This window comes from Myxocyprinus asiaticus, chromosome 27, assembly GCF_019703515.2.
Source record: "Myxocyprinus asiaticus isolate MX2 ecotype Aquarium Trade chromosome 27, UBuf_Myxa_2, whole genome shotgun sequence".
NCBI lineage: Eukaryota > Metazoa > Chordata > Actinopteri > Cypriniformes > Catostomidae > Myxocyprinus > Myxocyprinus asiaticus.
In genome coordinates this window covers 19,825,459-19,850,992 of record NC_059370.1, presented here as the reverse complement: position 1 = coordinate 19,850,992, position 25,534 = coordinate 19,825,459, and the positions used below count along the sequence as shown (strand labels likewise).

At 38.6% G+C, this 25,534-nt stretch overlaps 1 protein-coding gene across 1 annotated transcript; it reads left to right on the top strand.

Moving 5' to 3' along the window:
- The first annotated feature begins 322 nt into the window (after nucleotides 1-322).
- On the top strand, nucleotides 323-25,037 carry LOC127418134 (uncharacterized). The gene is made up of 7 exons (XM_051658526.1): nucleotides 323-497; nucleotides 7,824-7,889; nucleotides 20,951-21,119; nucleotides 22,889-23,233; nucleotides 23,908-24,024; nucleotides 24,235-24,278; nucleotides 24,426-25,037. The coding sequence occupies exons 3-7, from the start codon at nucleotides 21,080-21,082 to the stop codon at nucleotides 24,558-24,560; spliced, it is 681 nt and encodes a 226-aa protein (XP_051514486.1). The 5' UTR covers nucleotides 323-497; nucleotides 7,824-7,889; nucleotides 20,951-21,079; the 3' UTR covers nucleotides 24,561-25,037.
- Nucleotides 25,038-25,534: the final 497 nt, after the last annotated feature.

Here is a 25,534-nt window from a genome sequence, read left to right as displayed (position 1 = left end):
CTTCTCAAAGCAACATTTCTGAGGAGACAGGAAGACGTTTAATAAAGACAGTCTACACATTTGAACCTCTGTTTAACACTTTTATTGATAGAATTTCAATGTGAGAGTCACAGTCAAGTGATTTTCACTTTAAAGGTGCAGTATGTAACAATTTTCATGTAATACTCGCCTTTATTTTTTTTGCCTATGTGTGAACGGCTTGTAAAACAACGTAAAAAATGAGCCCTTCCCGGACTTCCTAGGTTGCCTATAAAGCCTGTAGACTGATTTTCATGCGAAGGGAGTGGGTCGCTTTTGCCGAGAAAATCCAAAGGATGTGACGTTTATGCGCGCTCCCGAGAGCCTTCTACTGAATCCCGTCTGGCTAAGCGGGAATGTGATCATTGTCGAGTGAAAACTAGAGTGAACATCGGCAGAGCATTTGATTCCTGGAGGGACCTTCATTCGGTTTTGGGGATCAAAACTGACCCTGAATTGGTGTTCTTCTTACTGGACAGGTAAGCTTACATAACTGCAAAGCATGTGAAATATAGTGCCATAAGGATTGATCTGTGTAATTTTAGCTAACTTGATCTTGCCTGCTAACGCTGACAAATTGCAAGCTACCTTGCTTTGTAACTTTCAAATAATTTCAATGATCTTCTCTTTATACTAAAAGTCAGGTATACAGGATAAATTTAAGCAAATACGCTGGTTTCTTGATCGTAGTACAACATATGACATACAAAACATACAATAGTGCAGTGCAACAGTAAACTGTCTGGTATAGTTCGGTAGTATGTAGCTGTATGTGTGTATCAGTATGCTATGTTAGCTGATAAGTAGTTTTAGTTTAGTCTCAAAGTTTGTAGTAAAACAATCATAACTGTGTAATTTTAATTATGCTACCTCATCCGTCAGCATGATGCCAGTGAATCATGTTCGGTCTCTTTGTACGTTACGTCATTGTTTTGGCCGATGCTCGCTGGCTTGCTTGCATCCCTTATGGAGTGTGTGCACGAGCATGAGCACGAGCAACAGGTAGCTGGCTGCAGTTCACTTAACGGCCACAGGTGTCATTAATAACAAGGGTTTCTAAATGAAATTTAAATAATCATTTTGGATAATAATGTGTCAAATTAAATATTGAGTTTGTGGCAAATGTACCATTAGAGTTGATTGTGGTAGAGAGAAAATCTTTAGATTTCTGATAATAGTGTCTTATTTGTTATTTGAGTCAACAATATTGAATATATTATATATTTATTCATTTTTATAGATGCAAATATTTTGAACATGGCTCAGATAAAAATTATTCTTATCAGAGCTTATATAGATTCTTGTGTTTTAATGGTTGTCTATGCCTTCATAATATTAGAATAATGGCAGATTTGAGGGCCATTGTTTTAAATAACGCTCTGGTATGTTTCAAAATTACACATAAAGGTTTTTTTTTTTTTCTCTTACACATAGTGACCATGGTTTGGAAACTTAAGCATCAGTGTGGTTTTAGCACTGAGAGGTGCTTAGTGAGCTGCCTTCCTGTTGATCAAGTAGGCACAATTGGGTGTAGTCTGCTAATTGTTGTTTAAAATCATATTCATAAATTTACACACGCGCACACACACACACACACACACACACACACACACACACATAAATGAATGAATAAAATCATGTTCAGAGATAAAATAAAAATATGCCCTGTATAAGTGCTTTTTAGAGATTAATTAAAAAAAGTATCCCTTGAAATGACAGCATGCATTTGATATAAACAAAAATAGCTATACATCCTGTGGAAATTTTAAAATGAGTTGCGGTAACTGAGTTGTTTACTGACAAAGCCACTGAGGATGATGTGAGAGGTGTGCAGAGATGACGGGTCATGGGTAATTTCAGCGAGGTTAGCAGTGAAAAGGCACCTTGGCAAAGTACATAGGTCTACAGAAACCACTTCAAATAACAGGTCTCACAGAAGTACAATACCACACAACCACAGTCACATGCACAAACTGATGTGCACTCACAAACAGATAAAAACTCACTTGCTCACACAAACAAGCACAGATGCATGCTTGTACAGACACAAGCACATGCACAGATAAAAACTCACACACTCACTCAACCAATTCACTCACTGTAATACTGCTCCCACACACAAAAAACACAAATGTATATGCTTGAATAGATGCATACATGTAACGCAGTGGCGTGTGCCAGACTTTTGAAATGAGGAGGCAGAATACCATTTTTCTTTTTTCCTTTTTTTTTTTTTTTTTTTTTTTGTAGTCCAATGTTCGTGAAATCTTAGATGATTTAAAAATGTAGGCCTTTATAAAATTATATAAAAAAGTCAAATAAAAAAAAAGTCATACTTTATTATAATGTAATCTGAATAGGCTATGTAGCCTGCATATACAGTATATGCCCAAATAAATGAATTTTAGTTTTATATACAGTATATCTGTTACTGTAATTGAAGACATTTGAAATACCAAATTGACCTTTTATCTAACACTGTCAATAATCATACAATACTTAAATTTTTGCATGTTCATATTTATTAAATATGGACAAAGACTCATCAAATTTGTGCATTGTATTATAATTCATATTTTTACATTGCTTCAAAAACAATACCTAGGCCTACAATAATACAGCAACAAGCATGTTTCATCTATATTTTATCTGTTCACCTACTGTATATAATTTTTTTTTTCATAGTTTTTAGATCATTAGTCATCTTTTCACTAGTAAATACTGCAAGTTTCATGATGGCGATCATGCTGATCAAGTTAGTGCTTACTAAAAACCACTCACTGACATGGGCAGGGCTAGGGCCGGGCTTTCGGGGCTTGAGCCACAAATGTTTTCTGTAAAGCCCAGAATGTTTTCTTGTAGTAATGTCAGTACCAGTGCTTGTATCAAGTTGATCCTAAAACATATGATATTTTAATATTTTATTAAGTAATGTATAATTTAATAATACCATTCTTTCTGCAGTAATGATAACACCAAATAACACCATAATCAATATAACACCAAAGTACACATCAAAGGAGGACCCCATATGTATCCATGGAGGTCTGGGCTAAGCCCCAAATGTCCACTGACCCTAGAATCGCCCCTGCTCACTGACACAACATTTCATGTTTAAGTCATTTCAAGTAAATTTTTATTGGACATGACAATAAGTGCTGTTTTCCATGTCAGTTAGTTGTTTACTGTGTAAATAATTTCTCCACTTGCATCAGTTCATCTCATTCATAGCAGTCTGCAGAGACACGCTGTGTGGAAGAGAGCATGAGAGGCGGGGGTCATTGCAGTGATTGATTGACAGCATATTGAACGAATCAGCGCTATTTGGAACCAATGTCTCCCCTCACATTTTTTGCACTTCCATAAATGATCTTTTTTTATGATTATTTATATCTATATAAGTTTACTATCACAGAATATCTGTTTATTCGTTTATTACAAAATAAATGAGTGCTCTATTCATACAAATAATTACTTTATCATGCTGATTTTCTGTGCAACAATGGTGAATTATCAGTATCACATATTCAGACACATACTGTACATATCATACATGCTTTTTGTTACTCAAGGTGGAGCTGTTGATGTTTCAGTGATTGAATAGATTTACAACTGACATTGCTATTTGATGAAGAAACAACATGGAAGTAAACTATAGCAAGTGTTACACATGAACAGGATGATATGACTATTGTCATTTGGGTGTATTGCTGAAATTATGTTAAAGTTGTGTGTCTATTTAGACTCAATAAGTGCCTGAGAAAATACATATGTGTAGCTTATGCGTAGTTTTTTTGTGGCTTATGTGTGATGTGTAGCTCAATATGTGTTTGACAGCCAGTTGTGTCTCATGAAATTTCAATGTGAAAGTTATGAATCCTGTTCTAGATTTGTCCTGATTTGTAGCATTATCTCTGATATATGCAGTGCCAGTCCTAGCCTTTTGGGGGCCCTAAGATTTTGTGTGTGGGGGGCCCCCCATCAGTGTGTCCGTAACCCCTAAAACGACCCCCCTACCCATTAAACCTGTCTTACAGAGCAGTTTCGTAGTATAAAAAGAATTTTAAACAGTTTATTTTAAGGAACATTAGTATTTATTACTTTTTATAGTGACAATAAGCCAGTGGTATATAAGGTGCCAAATAGATGCAGACTAGAAATGGCAAATATTAAAATGGGAGTAAGACAAATTAACAATAAAATAATTGAAATCAAATTTTGATTGACAGCTAAATGCTCGCCAGAAATAATGCTCTGGCGCTATCTAGCGTTCTGAAAAATTATCACCGTTAAATCCGTTTCCGATCGATCGCAAAATTTACCAGGACATTTTTTATAAGTAAACATATGAGAATATTTATCTAAATGTGCACATTTTGGACTAAAAGTTCTAATGAATATTGTTACTGAAGCGACACGGCCTATTCAGCAGAACTTGCATAATTGAACAGGTTTGAACATTTCTTTATTACATTCTGAAACACGTCGCGTTTTGATTTAGCATGCTGTGATGAGTAGTCCTGACACAAATTAAGAAATTACTTTTGATGTGGCATTTCTGTAATAAAACATCTGTCTAATACTGAAGCTTGAAGTTTGACCTTTGTAATGATAATGTAAAGATTAAATAAGAAGCTGTTATAGTAGGTGGCTCACACAAACCCAACATGTACAGTGCAGTATTAATATTTTACGGTATAAGGTCCTGAATAAATTATTTAATCAATTACAATAATGACAATTGTGCATGTGCACAATTTTATTTTTTACTCTGTGCTTGTGCATTGTGGGATTTAAATGTATCCAAGTGGCTTGAGCGTTTTGATTAGGTTCTCCAAAATTTGTTCAGATCCATTTAATGATTCAGTGACCATTACTGGGTATGTCAGAAGGTGGTGACAAAGAGTGTCTGGTGTGAATCTAGTTAGTCACTGAATCAACAATCAAAAGAAAAATTTAATCCTTTAAAATTTGTATGTCTACAGACCTACAAAGAGATTTTAGTAGAGGTTTTAATCATTATAAGAACAAAACAAATCTGTCATTTCCCTAAATTTGTGAGCTACTGAGCATGACTTATCAAAAGACAAAAATAATTATAATGAGTTTCAATAACGTCCATGTTTTCATATATATATAAAAAAGTGTGTCTACATATATATATTCACTTCAGTTAAATGTTTTCTAAGAACACAGCAGATCTATCTTTTTTCTTTCAGTTTGTCGACTGCACACCAACATGTAAAAAACAGGAGCTGATATTAAAAATAGCTTTACATATTTAACACAGATCTAGTAATCTGCTTAAATTTTTTTTCCGCAGTGCATTTCACATAATGCTGGCAATCAGGAACGATATGCCGATAAATAACTCTCATTTGTGTGTTCCTCATCTCTAGATTATTAATTTAGATAAACATCAATGCCGATTAAAAACATGGATAAATGAGCATTGTTGAAAGCAACTTAGAACAAAATAAAGACAGTTTTAACCAAGGGATAACTAAACGTAAATTTATTAACAACACTACTTTCTCGCTAGAAATGGAATCAAAAGTTGGAACTAAACGTACATTTATAGACAAACTGGCTCTCAGCATCCTCTTCAACTGCTATTTTTTGCTTCAGCTCAACTGCCGTGGATCCACACACATAGGATTGTGGGATTTCTTCATTAGCTGTCACATGTCCGAAATGGAAAAAAAAAAAATAATTATAATAATTATAATATGCCCCCAACCACCTCCTCTACGGTTGACATTACTTTTATATTTGCATGTTTTATATATATATATATATATATATATATATATATATATAAATCGATCAGCCACAACTTTAAAACTACCTGCCTAATATTGTTTAGGACCCCCTCGTGCAGCGAAAACAGTGCCAACCTGTATCTCAGAATAGCATTCTGAGATGCTATTCTTCCCACCACAGGTGTACAGAGCGGTTATCTGAGTTACCATAGACTTTGTCAGTTCAAACCAGTTTGGTCATTATCTGTTGACCTCTCTCATCAACAAGGCATTTTCATCCACAGAACTGCCGCTCACTGGATATTTTTGGCACCATCCGGATTAAATTGTAGAGACTGTTGTGTGTGAAAGTCCCAAGAGATCAGCAGTTACAAAAATACTCAAACCAGCCCATCTGGCACCAACAATCATGCCACGGTCCAAATCTCTGAGATCACATTTTTCCCCATTCCGATGGTTGATGTGAACATTAACTGAAGCACCTGACCTGTATCTTCATGATTTTATGCACTGCACTGCTGCCACACAATTGGCTGATTAGATAATTGCATAGATGATTGTTGGTGTCAGATGGACTGGTTTGAGTATTTCTCAAACCCGGGAAAGGCTGTTTCATATTGTATAGCTAGCGCATCTAAGTTCGTTCAGCAGGAGACGCAGATATAAACAGTGAGACAGTGCGCAACAGTGAAAGGTGCCCAGCAGCGCATGCTGATGGAAGAACTATCCACACCACCCCCACCCAGAGAAAAACTTCTTGCTTCTTCCTGCTTTTCTCTGAGTCTTGCTTCCCTCCATTTTAATGTAAGAGTCTTTAAACTCTTCTGGTAATACAGCATCTATAATTGGCCCCTTCGAGATGATCATTTCTAGGATTTTTCCAATTATTTGCTTTTAACAATACATGACATCATGATTGCCTCTGAGAAAGTGTAACAAAGTCTTCCACATTTGTTGAAATTAATTATTCTAAATAATTGGATAGACAAAATGCTTTTCTGCTACTTAAAATGAATTGAAACTTACATTTTACTTACTGTTACTTATTGTTTTCTTACTGTTACTGTTACATTACTTACTGTTGATATGGCAAATCCATAACAACAGGATACAACACTATACCATTCTGATGTCATAAAACAGCTGGTCTTTGAAAGGAAAAATGCCCTAATATATTGTAATTGTGGACAAACTACAATACTGTTCAAGTTTGCTCACATGCTCACCACATCATTTGACATTCAACTTTACGATTGTCATAGGTCAAGATGTTTTCTCCATTCTATGCTCTTACTTTGGAGCCTGTTGTCAAAATAAGATCAGATGACTACATCAGATTCTATGAACATGTTTTTTTCATCCTGATCTTTTGTAAATTCTGAAGAATTTAATGAGGAGCAGTGCCAGTGTCAGGCTCAACCCTCTCTGGACCAGACACTCTAGGAACTGTGTCATTGCTAGACTCAACTCTCTCTGGTACCGAACCTTGTTGTTTAATGTTCCCTGAAATCAGTACAGGTTCACCTATAAGGGCTTCAATTGGCTGACACAGGGTTTTCAGGGTTCACATTCTCTGTCTCCTGCAGACTAGGATATGTGACCACTTCTAACACAACAAAATCAGGATCAGACTGCACAACCTCAACCTGCTCAGAAACAGATTCTCCCCTCGATTGTGGTGTTGTGGGAGAATGGGTTTCAATCACCTCTGGCTCAGGAACAGAGTTAATACAAGGGTGCAAATCAACTCTATGGACTCTCTTTATAGGACCACCCTCAAGGGACTCAATTGTATGTGTGGTACCTTGCACATCTATGACCCTGTATACAGTAGGACTTATGAATCCTGTATTTTGTTCTTACCCAAAGGTCTTTGATGCAAGTATACCTGCTGACCCACATGAATCACAGGGCAATAGACCTTGTCATTAAAAAGGGCAAGTCTTTCATCAGCCTTGTGTTTGGCATATTCCCTGGCTTTCTCATGAGCTTCTTTCAATCTGTCTTGGTGAATCACTAACCAATCATGTTTTCTGTCCACAGTTTGCTCTTGACCTAGCAGTGCATCTACTGGAAGATTTGGGTTGACTCCAAACAGCAAGTAATGTGGTGAGTATCCAGTGGTTGTATGTGGCATTACATTATAAGCATAAACCAACTCAAGAAGGTGTTCTGGCCAACACTTTTTCTTTTCAGGGGGAAGTGTACGTAATAGATCATGGAGAGTTTTGTTAAAGTGCTCGCACTGAGCGTTACCCTGAGGCTGATAGGGTGTGGTGCAGTTTTTCTTTACACCATACATTTTACACAACTCAACAATCACGTTGCTTTCAAAATTTCTGCCCCGATCACAATGTAATCGTTCAGGCACACCATATTTTATGAACCACTCTTTCAGAAGGATCTTGTCAGTGGTATCAGCCCTCTGAACCATGATTGGAAATGCCTGTGTGAACTTCGTGAAAACATCAGTCACAATTAACACATTCTCATGGCCATCAGAGGCAGGTTCAAGCACGGTAAAATCTACTGCCACTACTTCAAGGGGCGTTGAAGCCAGAAATGGCTTCATAGGAGGCTGTATCCTTGCCTTTGACACTTTTTGATCCACCGCTCCACCTCATTATACATGCCAACCCAGAAGCATTGTTACCTCAACAGGTTTAGCATGTGCTCAATGCCCTGATGTCCCATACTGTCATGAACACTTTCAAGGACCTGTTCTTTTAGACATGAGGGTAAGAGCAGCTGTTGACATTCACCACAATGTTGGTCATTCACTATGCGATAAAGCAAGCCATCCAACACATTTCCACTGCTTTATTAGTGACAGTACATACTTTGATAGACCAGATCTCTGATGAGTGGTGAGCTTTTGTTTACATTCCCAAAAGGTTCTGAAAGAACTCAGAGTGGGATATTTCATTTGAAAATCCTTGAGTTCAGCTGTTGTATAACCCAGCAGAGTAGGCGTACTTCCTTGAGAGTTACTGCGTTCCTATGCTCCATACTCTAAATCATGAATCTGTCTAACAGAAGGTTGCTATCTGTTATAACTTGGAACCTAGCAGATAACCATAACATTTTTCAGAGGTAGCCCACTTGAGGGCCAGTAGCTCAAGTTTCAAGCTCACCATTCCTTTCTGCTTTACGAAGTCTCCTACTGACATAAGCTATGCCTCTCCTACACACTTGGCTGCTGGTATAAGATACACAGGTTCACTAAATTATGAAGAGGGCCAGCAGTTCTAGAAAAAACCCTCAATGAACTTTCTGTAGTAACTACAGAACTCTAAGAATGAGAGTAATTCCTTAATGGTACTGGGAAGTTTCCATTGCTTGACCGCTTCAACTTTACCTGGATCAGTACCAATACCTCAAGCTGAGATCTGATGACCTAAGAAAAGTAATTCTTGTTGCAAGAAATTACACTGTTCAGGCTTAACTTTGAGACCTGTTTCTTTTAGTCTGTTAAAGACTACTTCCAGTCTCTGCAATTGCTCAGGGAAAGTGGGAAAGTACACTAGTATGTCATCAAGGTACACTAGCATGATCTGAAAAATTAGATCACACATGGAAGCCTGCGTAAGACATTGAAACATTGAAGATCCATTGCAAACCCCAAAGGGCATCCGAGAATACTCAAAGATCCCAAATGGAGTTGTAAATGCAGTCTTATGCCTGCATCTGCTGAAATGCCTCCCTCCAATCAGACTACATTTCTCCACCTAGGGTAGTATCAAACTCTGCATGAACCAGTTGTCTACATCTGCTAATGATGTTCATGCAAATGAGGGTTGGTCCAGCAGAAGAGCTTTGTGAGTTTCTGACTACTAGAAAACCACACTTTGGTAGGGTAATACCCATGGCTTCATCCTCCAACTCAAGATAACCTATTTAAGGTATGTCTAAGCCGTTGGCAGCTGTAATCTTCAGCCAACCTGCTGTGGACAGCATGTCTTCATCCTTCCCAGACAGGTGTTCTCTGAAGAAACTCTCAGACATAGTACTGACTTGGCTTCCTGTATCAAGTAAACAAGAGGCCATTAGTCCAATAATCTTTAGATTAGTGACAGGACATTTTACCACAGAACACTGGAGTAGTCGGTCACTACAAGTATCGATATTAGCCTTGACTGGATTGAGCCTATGCACTGCCCTTGCACTGCCGACATAGCATTTTCTGTGACAGTCTGTTTGTTGGCTGGCCATCATCTGTAATCCTTTGCTGCATCTTGGGTTTTCAATGAGCCACAGGTTCTGACTCGGTGCACTGCAAAGTGAGTGACACTTGAGTGATACTTGACAGCTTGTGTTAGCTCTGCTATAGCTTTTCCTTGTTCTGCTACAATTTTTAACACTTCTTCAAGAGTAGCAGTGTTTTTCTCAGGTATACCAACAGCAGCGCACTGAGCTTCTGCTGTCTCAGATGCAACACTTCTGTTGCTGACTAATTTTGACACGAGATTTAGGATCTTCTAGAGACCACATAAGGGCTTCATCTCACACTTCAATTAGTGTCTCTCACAAGCTTACGAAGCTCCATTCTAAGGCCTGCATCCCTAATCCCCTTAATGAATTGATTTCGGATTGCCAAATTCACATTGGATATTGCATTTGATGACTCCTTCAGGATAGAATTTAGAATTTGAGGCAAAGCATGAGAGTAACCACAAACATCTTCACCTTACTTTTGTTTACGGCTATATAATGTTTGTAATAACTGAGACACACTGTGCTTTTCTCAAAAAGCTTCTCTCAGGTACACAAAGAGTTCAAATGGTCACTTTGGTTCATTTCCCATCCGTAATCTGACCTCTTCTGAGGCTGCGCCCTTTAAGAGGGAGAGTACGAGGTCTAACTGGTCCTCAGTGGTCTGATTTCTAGCATATAATACCCTTTCTACTTCTTCAATAAACTCATCAACATATCTCCCATCTTTGCTGAAATCACCACTGAATGGTTGAATGTGGCGTTCTCTTGGCACATAAACATAAGACCTGGTTGGCTCTCAACTCAAATTGGCAATAGCTGCCATGGTCTCCTCATGCTTTCTGTTGAGTTCTTGAATTTGTCCCTGAACATCATGCATACTACTGCCTACACCATGTTCATAATCAATGTTCTGTAATACTGGACTATCATCATCAGATTGTGGCATTTTAAAATGTTCAAATTATCTCAGTTTGTCTCAGTAAAGACCAGTGAAAGTTTACTTGTGGGCCTAACAAAAAGTCTCTAAATCAGTCCGTAATGTTTTTTTTTCTTCTGGAGCCAAAGGATGTATTTCCGAATGTCTGTATAATACTTACAATAGAATTCTCATTACACATTATTTTCACATATAACACGTATTACACTTGCTCACTAAACTGGAAAACTCTCTGGGCTATAAATCATTAAATAAGATATGATTAATTCTAAATTTACATACCCAGTCATCACATGTGTGCACAGAACGTGGTCAAACACCACACATGCAATCCATATGCATCCTTCAAATATTATCCATAGCAAACACTCAGTTTTAACATATGACTCTTGTGAACACATATTTAATGCAATTTAATAACATTGTGTAACATTTTATATTTACCCAAAGAATTATCAACCGATGAAAATAACCCGGAGCTCTCTTGCCCAACGTATGCTCTTACTTCTAACCAGCACACGTGTAACACAGCAGGTGTCGCAAAACTCTTAAAGGGGACACATCCAATTTATGACCAGAGTTAAATTACATGAAATTTCTCCACTTGGTAGTGATAGTTGTTATCAATATAAATGTGCAATATACATTTAAATATCACTTTCCCTAAATATTCCTGTTGTTTTTAATGAACGTGCAAATAATTAGTAGTGCTTCATTCTTGATTTGGCAAGGAACCACTATCACTGTTGCTCTAACCTATAGTACGTTTAAGGATTTTTCATCTCAAATCATTGAGCTTTTTGAGGAGATGGTTGCCATAACTAAAATGTACGATGTTCGCCCAGCGGATGAAATGTTTTTTTACAAAAAATCCCATAGACCAGGGGTATTCAATCAAAGTTCCAAGAGGTCCGGTCTCTAGATTTCCTTCCCAGCAAAGGTCCGGACAATAACTTACATGGTGTTAGTAGTCAGTATAGCTATGAAATAACATAAGGAATGCTCATGTTTTGAAATAGTAGGCCTAATTGTAAATTTCCAAGTTGGCAGTAATAGTACTTTGTAAAAGAAGAAAGAGAAAAAAAAAAGAAAAAAATCAAAGTCAAAACAGCAACTTTAAAACTGGGCAAGATTAGGACACTGGGGCTCCAGAGAAAATGCCAAAGTAGTGGGGTTTGGGGGATCTTCTACCAAAAGTTTAAAATATTTCAATGTGTTTATCAATCGAGAGCACTTTGTTATAAATATTAATAGATAAACTGAACAACTAAAACTAAAACAACTGTTCATTCTGAAGCTGAATAACAACAGTCCTGTTTTTGTTTTTCAATATTTTTAGATACTCAAGGGCCATATACGTCTTGTGACTATTAAAGAAATATATTGTTTGGGGGTTCAGGGGTATCCCCTGAGAGAACATTTTGAAAATGTAAAAGTCTGAATGGACAGTTTTTATATTTTCCTTAAAATGAAAATCTACCAACAACAAACAATATACAGCACAATAGAGAAGCTTAAAAATACTGTTAGCTGAAGTTAAGAAGGCCTATAAATGGTCAGACTATCAAATAATGGAAACGTTCTCATGAGAACTCCACTCTGCTACTTGTAAAATCAAATTTTTGGTTGTTTTTCCTTGCCATTTGTGCGAGAGAGGACCTTTGGTTAATTTTCACAAAAATAGTCTGTTTGTGAAAGGCTAGAAACATGTGGATTAATAAAGCTAATTTTAGATGGAAGAAAATGTTATAGTTTATTGTCCTGTCACAATCCTGGTTTAGCTGAATGGTCAGATTCATTTCAGACACATGAAGTTGAATTCACTTCGCTTCATTCTCATTTTCTGCAGTGTGCTTTATGAAAGATACCAGTATCCATTTATATTGCTGCTCACTGTATTTCTCTGCTATAGTCTACTGTCGTAAAATAACCGCATCTGCAACTATACAAAAGGGTATAAATGAAGCGTGTTCTGTAAAAGAGAAAAGTATCTGAGGATACAGCGCTGAAACATCAGTGCTATCTGTGCCCAAGTGTTTGCACTGTTCAAAGCTCTTTTTTGTTTTGTTAAGCTGATCACTTGAAGTATAGAAACAGTGAGATGGGGCAGCAAATGTCAAGATGTCTCGTGGTCTGGATACCAAGCCGAGGTCCGGACCTGGACCGCAGTCCGCTAATTGGCGAACGCCATAGACTTACATTGTAAAGTAATCAGAGGGATCTCATCTCCAGATCAGACAGATTGACCTCAGGGGAACATTGGATACATTAGGTCGAATTTTTTGTCTGTTCAAATAGGTCTATACTTTTTGAATTTCCAAACTGCCCCCAGTAGCCGAAGTTGGAACTACAGTTGTGTGATTTTCGGTGCATCACTGCACGGTGGAACTGACATGCTGATGTCCCATGCGATCCTGTTGAATTAGAATATCATGCAGGATTTGGGGTGGGCTCTTTTGACTCAGGCCAACAAGCAGCCATTCAGTCAACCCTATCCTCCTGAGACCTGAGCGTTACTGCTGTGTGCATTTTAGTAGCACCTAATAAACATGCAAAAAATAAATAATAATATTTTAAAAACAATTCCACATATGTGGACAGTGGGACTAAGTTGTGAAATTTTAAATAATACCAAGTAATAGAAATCAGTTTTTCTTTTTCAAATTGTTTTTTATGTTTCCAGGAGTGTTGATTATTCATGTTTTTGAGACGTTACAGACATTACAGCTGATTTGCTGTAAAGCTGCTTTGGAACAATGTGTATTGGGAAAAGCACAATTAAAAAAAAAAAAAAAACTATACAAATAAAAAAGGTTTGACTTGATTTGATATCGTCTAAGCCAAAATGTAACATCCATGCATGTGTATGCGGGGTCGCACAGTGCTATAGTAAATTCCTATCCATGCCCTAGCAACCAGACACAACACCATAACAACTGTATTGCCACATGCCCCAGAGACATATGGAGACCAGAATATCAAAGAAACATGGGCGAGGGCTCTTTTGACCTGGGCCAGTATAGTGAGGCCCCATACAGCGACAGCCATATCAGAGATATCGTAGAGACATAGGCTCTTTTGACTTACAGTACCATAAGCAGCTTAGCATATATATATATATATATATATATGCACACATACACAGTATATATAGTTGTCCTATACTGTATGTATTGTCCTGTTCGAGACCTTTTTTAATCAGAACTATAAAAGTAAAATCTAAATTTACATTTACAGAGCTATAATCTAATGTTTGCCAACCGTTTTACCCACTTAAAGAAAGACTCGATCCGGCATCTCCAGCATGGGAGGCGGGCGCACTAACGAGGAGGCTAAAGTCTACAGCCTCTAGTGTCAGTCGCTAGTGCGCCTCTTGAGGCTAGTGGAGTGAGGTCAATACTACATTTTTGGTTTGAGCTCAAAACACAGATTAATAATATTGCGATGTTTGTTAATGAGCATATGAGATTCAGAGATAGAAAGTTATCACAAAAACAGTACAGTTGTAACAGAGTACAGTTGAAACACTGTGAATATTTCCGTTCTAATGCAACTTTGAACTTTAATTTTCAGTATGCATATTTACATTAGTGTCCTCTCTCTGTGTGGACAATTTGAAGAACATAGTCCACATTGATGGGAAATGATTAGAGAACATCTGTTTTTGGGGTTATTGTTTCCATTTTATTACTCCTCTTTCATTGTGAATAAATCATTATTTCTGAATGACCATGAAAGAAAAATTATTGATTCGTCTACCTTCAATTAACATATTTTGGGACATGTTAGGGTGTAAAGTCATGGAGAAAATCAAACATGCAAGGTGATCAGCAAGGGACAGATGTAATACTGTGTTACAACAGTCTGTACCTGCTACATAAGAAACATGGTTGCCAATACTCCTTCTAGAGTTTTGTTCACTCTTATTTAGTCAGAAAGCTTACATAAGTAAGCAAAACAAATTAATGAATTGTAACAGGGTCAGGTTCTTGGAGTGAGAAAGGAGGAATCGGGAACGGTGAACTTCAACTCAATAAGGTATTTATTTTCTACTCAAAACAAAAAGCACTCTCGTGCCACACTCCCCCCCATTCCTAGAGAGGAAGTCCGCAATAGCATTTGCGCCCTCGGCCTGTGGATCACCTCTAACTTAAATGGCTGAAGAGCCAGATACCAACGGGTGATCCACGCATTGTTATCATTCATGCGATGGAGCCACTGGAGCGGGGCATGGTCCGAACAGAGGGTGAAAGCCTGTCCCAAGAGGTAATACCGAAGGGTGAGGACCACACACTTGACTGATGTACAGCACCGGGCGCTCCTCCCCCTTGACCCACTGGGACAACATGGCTCCCAACCCCCTGTCCGATGCATCGGTCTGTAAAACAAAAGGGAGAGAGAAATCAGGAGCATGTAAAAACAGTCTGCCACAAAGGACATCTTTCACCTGCATAAAAGCCTGTTGGCACGGCTCCATCCACTAGACCGGGTCTGGGGCTCCCTTATAGTGAGATCAGTCAGTGGGTTGGTGACATCCGAATAATTAGGCACAAACCTTCTATAGTAGCCAGCCAGCCCCATGAACTGTCTCACCTCCTTTTTGGTCTTGGGTCTCAGGCAGGCCACAATCACTGTGGTCTTATCAATTTGGGGACGCACCTGCCCTCGACCCAAGTGGAACCCCATATACCGTACCTCCACCCGTCCAACTGCGCACTTCTTGGGGTTTGCCATGTGTCCCACCCACCACAGCGACCTCAGAACTGTCCTCAGATGCTGCACATGCTACTGCCAATCATTACTGTATATAATGATGTCATCCAGATAGGCAGCGGCGTACGCAGAGTGCGGTCTGAGGACTCGGTCCATAAGGCACTGAACTGTAACCGGGGCCCCGAACAAACCAAATGGAAGGGTCTCGAATTGGTGTAAACCAAACGGTGTGGAGAAGGCCGTTTTCTTCCAGGACATTGGTGTAAAGGGGATCTGCCAATATCCCTTTGTCAAATCCAGTGTCGAATAAAACAAGCCATGCCAAATCGATCGAGCAGTTCATCAATACGAGGCATTGGATACGTGTCAAATTTAGACACCGCATTGACCTTCCTATAATCCACACAGAACCGGACCGAGCCGTCGCTCTTCGGAACCAACACCACCAGGCTGGGCCAGTCACTGTGGGATTCTTCTATTACCCCGATATTGAGCATGGCCTTTAACTCTTCCGTACCGCTTATTTTTGTGCTTTGGTAGTCGGTGGGGACGACTGCGTACCACTGCCCCAGGGGTTGTTTTGATATTGTGTTTTATGAAGTTCGTACGACCGGGAAGGGGTGAGAACAAGTCCAAGAATTCTCTTTGCAACTGGGCCATGTCCATGACTTGCGACAGTGAGAGGTGGACTCTGCAAGTGACCGGGATGTCTCGTTTGGCTTTTAAGTTCACCTCAGGCCTGAGCTCCTTCCTCTCCGGTACCACCATCGCCAAAACCATGGGGACCACCTCCCTTTGAGGTGGTAAATTTGCTGTGTTCTGCCCCATCCATTATTTAACCACATAATCGACTTCCCCGACTTGCTGTGTGACCTCATAGGGCCCTTGCCACTTTGCAAGTAATTTAGGGCTTGATGTGGGTAGTAATACAAGGACTTCATCTCCTTGTGCAAATTCCCGTAGCTGAGCTCCCCTGTTATACAGCCAGGACTGACGTTCTTGAGCCTGTAGCAAATTCTCCTGTGATAGCTGCCCCAATGTGTGGAGTTATGCTCTCAGGTCAAAAACATATTGAATTTTGTTTTTGCTGTTTGAAGGTCCTTCCTTCCAATTTTCCCTCATGATGTCTAAAACACTGTGAGGCTTACGCCCATATAAAAATTAAAATGGGGAGAACCCCATGGAGGCTTGCGGGACCTCTCGAACTGCGAATAACAGGGGTTCAAGACACTTACCTCAATTCCGAGCATCTTCATGCACAAACTTACGAATCATGTTTTTCATGGTTTTATTAAACCGTTCGACCAAGCCATCCATTTGTGGGTGGTACACACTTGTCCATATCGATTTAATTCCCAATAATTTGTACAGCTCATGTAGTGTATGTAACTTGAAAGTAGTGCCTTGATCAGTGAGGATTTCTTTCGGAATCCTCACTTGGGAGATAATTCTGAAGAGTGTCTCCTCAACACTACGTGCTGAAATGTTGCGTAGAGGCACTGCTTCCAGATATCATGTTGCACAGTCCACCAGAACCAACACAAAGCGATGTCCATGTGCCGTCTGCTCTAATGGCCCAACGAGGTCCATACCAATTCTTTCGAAGGGGACCTCGATCAAAGGAAGGGGGCGCAAAGGCGATCTTGGGGTGGCGTGCGGATTCACCAGCTGACATTCATGGCATGCTGCACACAACCTGCGAACATACCCATGAATGTCTGGCCAATAAAAATGGGCCATTAGACGGTTTGTGTTATTTCTTGCCCTAAGCTGATGTAGACAGCCCCGTCTCCGCCTCCCCAGCCAGCGCATCACAAATCCCACACAAGACTCATTGTTGCAGGACACACCTGCACAAATTTCCCTTAATAAAGTGGTAAATGCTGGCCAATTAATTCCCAAAATTAGCGGATGGGTGAGGCGGGGACTAACCACAGCCTCAACACTATGCTTTTGTCCCTGGAATTGAATAGTCATAGTCACTACAGGATAATCATGGATATCCCCCTGCACACATCTTCACCTTGTGACTAGCACCCAAAGCATTGTCTTGAACCAGGCATTGATGGATGGAGGTTTGGCTGCAACCTGAATCCACCAAGGCCTGGTATGTACCCCCCATAATACTCACAGTTATGTGGTACATCCCAGCTCGATCAGGGGTGGCTTGTGGCACTTCGAGGAGCCGGACCACAGTCCTCACCTCCATCAGCAGGCACTGGTCCTGGAAATCCCCAGGCTCCCCACAGCACCAGCAAACCGGCCCAGACTCCACGCCCGCACCGGCATTGGCAGATCTGTCTTACTGGGAGTGAGAGTGGAGAGGTGCAGGGTGAACTGGCAGGCTGCGTAGACACCGCAGCTGGGGAGCCGGTTTCGGAGGGGGAACTCCCCAACTCCAGGGAGGAGGTACTGGAAGGGAGGAAGCAGAATGGGTAGAAGGAGGGGTCAGAGGGAGAGAGAGAGATGAAATGGGGGGCTCGCCGTTCCCCGGAAAGGCCACCAAGTGGTCCTTCGCCAGCTGGATGGCGTCATCCAGCAACGCTGGGCGATGGCACTGGACCCACTCCGCAGTTCTTCTAGGCAAACGGGCGGCGACCCTTCTGGGCCAGGACCCACTTCCAGCAGGCATCGCGGTACAGCTGAGCATACACAAGTGGCCGGCTGACCTCCTCCAGCCTCAAGGAATGGAACCTCTGGCGGTGTTGTTCCAGTGTACGCCCGACCTGCTGAAGGATGGCCTTCTTCACGTCCTCATAGGCCAGGTGAGTTTACGCTGGAAGCTGATCAGCCGTGAGTTGTGACTCCCCAGAGAGCAGCGGCAGCAAACGAAGTGCCCATTGAGACCTCGGCCAGTCGGAGGATGGTAGCCGCTTGTTCAAATAGCCAATGAACACCTCCAGGGTCCCATCTTCGTCAGCTGCAGATGAGACACGGTTGCTGCCTCCGGGTCCATGGCTGAAGATCGATCCTGGGTCACCAAGCTCCGCCATGCCTGCCGGTCCTCCGCTTGGGCCCGAAGGAGTTTCTGGAATCGCTGTTCATGAGCCAGGAGGGCTTTGTTGTGGGTTTCTTGAATATCCGCAAGGGCATGGATGACTTCACCCAACTGGGAGGACTCCATGGCGATACTCTTCCTTCTGATCCCTGGTTTTGGCACCAGTATAACAGGGTCAGGTTCTTGGAGTGAGAAAAGAGGGATCGGGAATGGTTAACTTCAATTCAATAAGGTATTTATTTTCTGCTCAAACAAAAAACACTCTCTTCGCAACACTCTCATGCCACACAGGCTCAGTGAGTGTGTGTGTGTGTGTGGGTCTCTCTCCCCTCCACTGGTGTCTGGCTCGCTCTTAATTCCGTCTTTATTCTCACTGCAATGACAAACAGCTGTTAGAGACAATCATTGACAGGTGATGATCCTTACTGTTCTCATCTCCCAATCTCGCTCTCCATTCACAAGCCGACACTCGACCATGCCCCCACTACCACATGAATTAAGATAGATAAATGGCATGTTTACTCTGCTCTGTATTTGTGCAGTACAGCTTTTCAAATTTCATAAAAATCATAAAGTGAATCTTGATGGTGGACCTTTGGTCATTCTAAAGTCGCAGGGAAGTTCCATGAGGAACACAGTTCTATTTGGTGTTTTGATGTATTTCCTACTGAAACTGGAAGTAGGGGTGGGACATGTCGAACGGCTCGTCCCTTTTTAAAAAAATAGCCAAAAGGGTTTATTTTAAATCACACACACACACACACACACACACACACACACACACACACACACACACACACACACACACACACACACTCAAACTTGTTTTTATATCATTGTGGGGACTCTCCATAGACTTCCATGCATTTTATGGATTTTATACAGATCTAACGATAATTTCTATCCCCTAACCCTATCCCTAAATATAACCCTCACGGAAAACTTTTTGCATTTTTACATTTTCAAAAATACATAGTTTAGTATTTTTACTAAGCTATTTCCCTTGTGGGGACTGCTGGTCTCAGGTGTTACTATCCTTGTGGGGACATTTGGTCCTCACAGTGTAGTATAAACCTGTACACACATACACACACACACACACACACACCTTTTCACACAACTTTCCACCGTGCTGCTCATGCCAAAGCTAGTTACCGGGGAAACTGAGAACCGATCTCAATAGCGGCCCACCTTTCTACTGACTTGAGAACTGAATGATGATCTAACTGACAATATTAATACATAACCAGCCAACAAATAAACCCAGCACATCGCTGTCTTTTCTTTACATAGTTTACTGTACTATGGTTTATGGTTTTACAATGTAATTTTGATGCTAGAGTCAAATGTTATAATGAATAAAATCCATATAAATCATGGTATTTGTAAATAACATTTTATTTAGATGAACAGGGAAAATAAAGAGTTGTGCAAGTCCAATAAAAATGAATGAGAAACAAGTGAGTAAAATATCACACAATTTCAACGTTTTGAATCACAGTAGGCCTACACTAAATATAAAGAATAAAAAACACGTACTCTTGTTGTACATCCCAAGATACTTCAGAAAAATGCCTGCATTAATAATCTGAAGCCACTTTATCTACATCCAACTGCTGTTACAATTTAGAAGTGATCACCTCTGGAAACATTCAGGCGTGAAATGCCTGAAACACAACCGCAAATTTACCGTTATTCAAAGTGTGCCCGTAACCAAAGTAGTTTGAGATAGGGAACAGGGTTTTAGGAGGGAAACTGATGAAAATACACTCTGCATTTGCTGCTTGACTGATTCTAAATTTGTGGTGTTTTACATGACAGGCTCTTGAAGGGAGGGGGTTAAAATTGCATAAAAACATTTTAATATTAGCTTTGCTGCCGCATGGTCTCTCATACATTACGTCAGCAGAGAGGAAAAGTCGTATCAGCGGAAGAGTTATTACATTTTGATTCAAGATTATGCAGTTCATTTTCTTTAAAATAAAAAAAACAAAAACAAATGCATAGATGATTCATTCACAATAAGAACAGTAATATGCAAATAAATAGGGTCAAATCTGATGTTATGCCGTCTTTAAATGTTTTGTTTTCTTTACCCTCAATTAAAAATGCCAACTGTCCTGTTGAAGCAAAGTTATCCACCACTGTGCCCTTTGCATATTTTCTAATTTCACAATTAAAAGTTGTGAATTGAAAGCTAATGTGACTGACTTGACCTTCGTCATTTTGTAAACTATAATTAAAATTGATGGCAGCAAACCCTATAATTGCACCTGGAGAGGTAACAGTACAATTGTTGTTGTCTAGAAACGTTTACAAGAAAAGGTGACAGGAAGTCTGTGATGCCACAAAAAAGGATATCATCTGAGATGTACAATTTACTGTTGCTGTAGTTTTAAAGAGGCAAGACGAACAGCCAAAGACTACAGAGTGAAGATGATACTGTGGATTTCTGTCATGATTCTAAGTAAGATGCGTAAGTAAACATGTATATACATTTTAAATTATATGGGAACATTGTAGAACGTGTTAACATGCAATTATACCTTGAGGATCTGTTTCTACTTGTCTAACCCTAAAAATTACTTTTGGTGTAACTTAATGTAGTTAGGTTAATTTAGTCATGTAGATATTACCACATGAAGCACATATTTTTACAGTGTATAGTTGACATGGTATACTTTTGAGAAGTTGACATGTTCTGTGGTGTAACACGCTTTGCTCCTTTTAAAACTTTTTTTATTTAAATATTTAAAATTCAGATTATTTTGTCACATCACAGGATAATTGAAAATAGACAAGTGAAGGCAAAAATATGAATAAAATGTTCACTTATACATTTTTCCAATACTTTTTAAATCTTGATGTTGATGTTGAAAAAAGGTACATGGACAAACGTCAGCTGTCCAAATACAATGTTGAGTCTTCTCTAATTTTCAGATGACTGTAAACAATTAAATTTTATCCCACAGAATGTTGCTACACTGAAAAATGCTACACATAAAATAAATAAAACGTAAAAATTGTGCTTAATGTATTAACTTCTAAATTATCTGGTTTAAATACGTAAACTGTATAGCCTATAAAAGCAAAAATATTATTTAACATCACTGAATCATTTCACTACTTTCATGTCACTGAATCAGGTTTTTAACTAATTTTAAGGGTTAGATCAGGAAGAAATAGTTAGATCAGGTAGAAAGGTAACAATTGCAGGTTATAACTTTTTAAAGTACATATTCATTCTGAACAAGGTAATTTCTAGCTAATCTGAATTAAATGTATATATCTTTGTCTTCATCAATAATTGTATTTATAGCAAGTATTACATTTAAATGATGCATTTTTTTCCAATACAGCAAGCTTACAAGTATTCCTTTTTAAGTAAAAAAAAAAAAAAAAAAAAAATTAATCTCATTAGGAATCATTTATAATTCAATCAAAATACATTTGAATATTTCAGTTCTACAGTTTTGTTTTAAATCTTCTGACAGAGGGGCTTAATTAGTAATGTTGTTTTTGAATTAAAATGACTGACTTTGTACAAAGAAGCTTGATTTAAATAAATAATGGAAGATAATGAGGTTGAGCATCAACCAGACCCAGTGATGATTGTCTCTGTTGGTGATGAAGTTACTCTCCGTTGCATGGTTTTAGAAGATCATAGTGATCCAATTACTTGGTACAAGCAAATTTCAGGACATCAACCATCTGTTGTTGCGATGGTCCAGAAATTTGTGGCAAAACATCAGTTCTATAATGAGTTTAAATCTTCACGTTTTACACTTGAGAGAGACTCAGGAATCTGTCACTTAAAGATATCAAATGTCACTTCATCTGATGAAGCAATGTATTACTGCGGCTGGAGAAGGTTTGAAACTGTTTACGCTGCAGGTACGTATTTGGCTTTGAAAGGTAAGTTTTATTTTTTTACCTAGAATGCTTAATTTATTGGAAGAATCAGGTACGATGTAGCTTGCTGTGTTTGGAAATAATTTTATTTCTTATTACAATTATTTTAAATTAGGAAAATACATAGTAAACAAAAATAAAAGGAAAGAAAGAATTGTGTAAAATTCTATGAGGGAGATTCATCACATAACATTCTTTGCAATATTAAAATGCATTCTTTTCTATTCCATTCTATATGTCATAAAATCTGCCAGACATTTGTTTAATCATAGGATTTTATATACATTATTTGAGAAAGTCTTTTGGACAAAATGTCTCCTTGCCTGTGTTTAGGGTCGCAAAACAACCAACATAAATTCAACGTGTCTATTCATCAGCATCCAGTGTCGGAGTCTGTCCACCCTGGAGACACGGTGACCCTGCTGTGCTCTGTGCTGTCTGAACGCAGAACACCAGAGATCAGGATGTTCTGGTTCAGATCTGATTCAGGGAAATCTGTTCCAGAAATCATTTACACTCGTCATCGGAGTAATCAGTGTGAGATTGATTCCTTTATGCAGAGTTGCACATACAGTCTCACTAAGATCATTGTCAACCAAACGGACACTGGTACTTATTACTGTGCTGTAATCACCTGTGGAAGAATTCTGTTTGGAGATGGGACAAAAATAAATATGAGTAAGTGCCATACATTCTGCTTAAATCTTTTGTATGGAAATATAAATATAATATAGTATATGAACATTTTATTTTTAGAGTTATTTCTGCATGCTCTGATGGACTGTGTGAGTACAGTGTAACTGTATAATGTCAAAAGTGAAAATGTGTAGGAATTACCTTAAGAAGCTATTTCTACCTCATCAAACCATAAAAAAAATTCCTCCCTTAGGTGTAACGTAAAGCAGTCAGGATGATTCAGTCATAATAATTAACATTTTTGACTATATAAAACCAGTTAATTTAGAAAACAAGATGAAGAACATTTTCAAGGTTACCTGACAAAACATTTTTACAGTGTTTGAAACAGCCAATTCACAAATATGGGAAATATCTGTAAAGCTATATGCGAAAAACTGCATATATTTATGGTAAAAATAAGTAAAACACAAAGATAACCAAGGGTGACTTGGTGCATTATTGTATAGTGGTGTCAGAAATGAACTTCTTATTAAATGAACTTCAGGAATGTTGTATGCAATAATGTGTATAACTGTATGGAGCATAAGCTTTATATTGACCTTTGTAATAATTTCACGTTTACGTAATATCAGTCACAAATGTATAGTATATCTCTTACAATTTACCATCTGACTACATTAAATTCACATCCATAATGTGTTTTGACTGTGCAGTAAAGCAAGTGGATCCTGTAGTAATTGTCTTGGGAGTATTATTGGGTGTTTGTGTGGCTATCATCTCTTCTCAAGCTGTTTTAAGTCATAAAAAGGAACGATATAACTGCAACAGAGGTAAGTGTTTGAATTAATTTGCATACACAACCCTACAGAGAAGGTTTTTTTTTTTTTTTTTTTTTTTTTAGCCTCATAGAATAATAAAATAGAATCAGCACTTTTAAGTCTAAACTCTCTCTGTAATCTGGGCAATGTGAATGGCATCAATATTACATACTGTAAATTGCTTTGATTTTCCATCTTTTTTTGTTGTTGGCTTTTAACCAGAAAAAGAGCTGCGAGACATTAAAAAAGAACAACCCTCCAGTCAGGTATGCTTCATACATGCTGATTCATGTGATTCATTTTGTGCCATGTATTTGGGTGTCATTGCATAAAAAATAAAAAAAATTCTCAATATGTGCATTTTATATCATTTATCTGTCAATTTCTGTCAATCTTATGTCATTCTCATATAGGACTGTGATGCAGTGCATTTAAATTATGCTGCCTTGCATTTTAAGAAGGGGAAAACCAAAAGAGAGAGAATGAAGGGAGAACCACCTCGAGATAGTGTGTTCACTTCCGTGAACTGTCAGCTAACTACCACCTAACTTACATTTTCCCAAAAAGTATTAGGACATCAAAGCCACAATTACAAATGTGTGATTGCCATAGCATTATATGACAAAATATCAAGACATATGGCATTTATTTTGAAAAAAAGTTAGCACACATACTGTTCGAGTGTAACATTTCATAAAAGTATGTTTGCTAGTTTTTAGATGATAAAACTATAGCTATAGATATATGCTTCAAATATAAGACAAAAAGTATTTGTCTTATTTGAACACTTACTGGAACATGTCCATAGTTAATGTGAGAGTGACTGCACCTGTGGTTACTCTGCTAGATCATGTTGGAACTTGAGGGTGTCTATAATGTGTGTATAGATTTGATCACACAGGGAATTGAGAGCCACTTGATGTTGAATCTCATAATTCTTTGGCGGTTGTTGTAGGCTAACATGCAATTTTAAAGTTTGTACACTCAAGTTTAGTAGTCATGCAGTTGTGATCATATTAAAACATCATGAGTGAAGTCAATGAGTGAAAAAGCATTTTTATTTATTTTCCCCTAAAATTCACGTAGAGATCACCTTAAAATGGGATCTAATGGAATCTAATCTAATTTCTGCTTCACAAAAATATTTGAATTGCTAAAGCATATACTTAAATATTAGTGAAATATTAAAATATGACATGAGCATATTCAAATATGAGCAATATAATTATTTATTTATTTATTTATTTTTTGATAGGATGTTTCAGCCGAGAATGGTCTTCCATTATTGGGAATCACTCTACTCAGCAGCATAGACTGTGTTGGAGGTTTGACTCTGCTAAAAAACAGAAAAGTGTCAGTGCAAGGCAAGACTCAGAAATGACAGAAATGGCTACATTCAGTTTTTCATCTGAAAGATATTAGTCTGGTTGGATTTTCAGAAATTTTACAGTAATAAAATACATTCTTTATTAAAGATAGTAGTACTAAAGGTGGAGTCAGGGTGATGGATGGATAGCATAAG

What these genes read in the sequence shown, in the direction of transcription:
- LOC127418134 (XM_051658526.1), top strand. Translation starts at nt 21,080, where the DNA reads ATGATACTGTGGATTTCTGTCATGATTCTAAGTAAGATGC. An exon ending in CATGATTCTAAGTAAGATGC is followed by an intron (nt 21,120 to 22,888) that starts GTAAGTAAACAT and finishes GCCTGTGTTTAG; the next exon opens with GGTCGCAAAACAACCAACAT. An exon ending in AAGAACAACCCTCCAGTCAG is followed by an intron (nt 24,279 to 24,425) that starts GTATGCTTCATA and finishes ATTCTCATATAG; the next exon opens with GACTGTGATGCAGTGCATTT.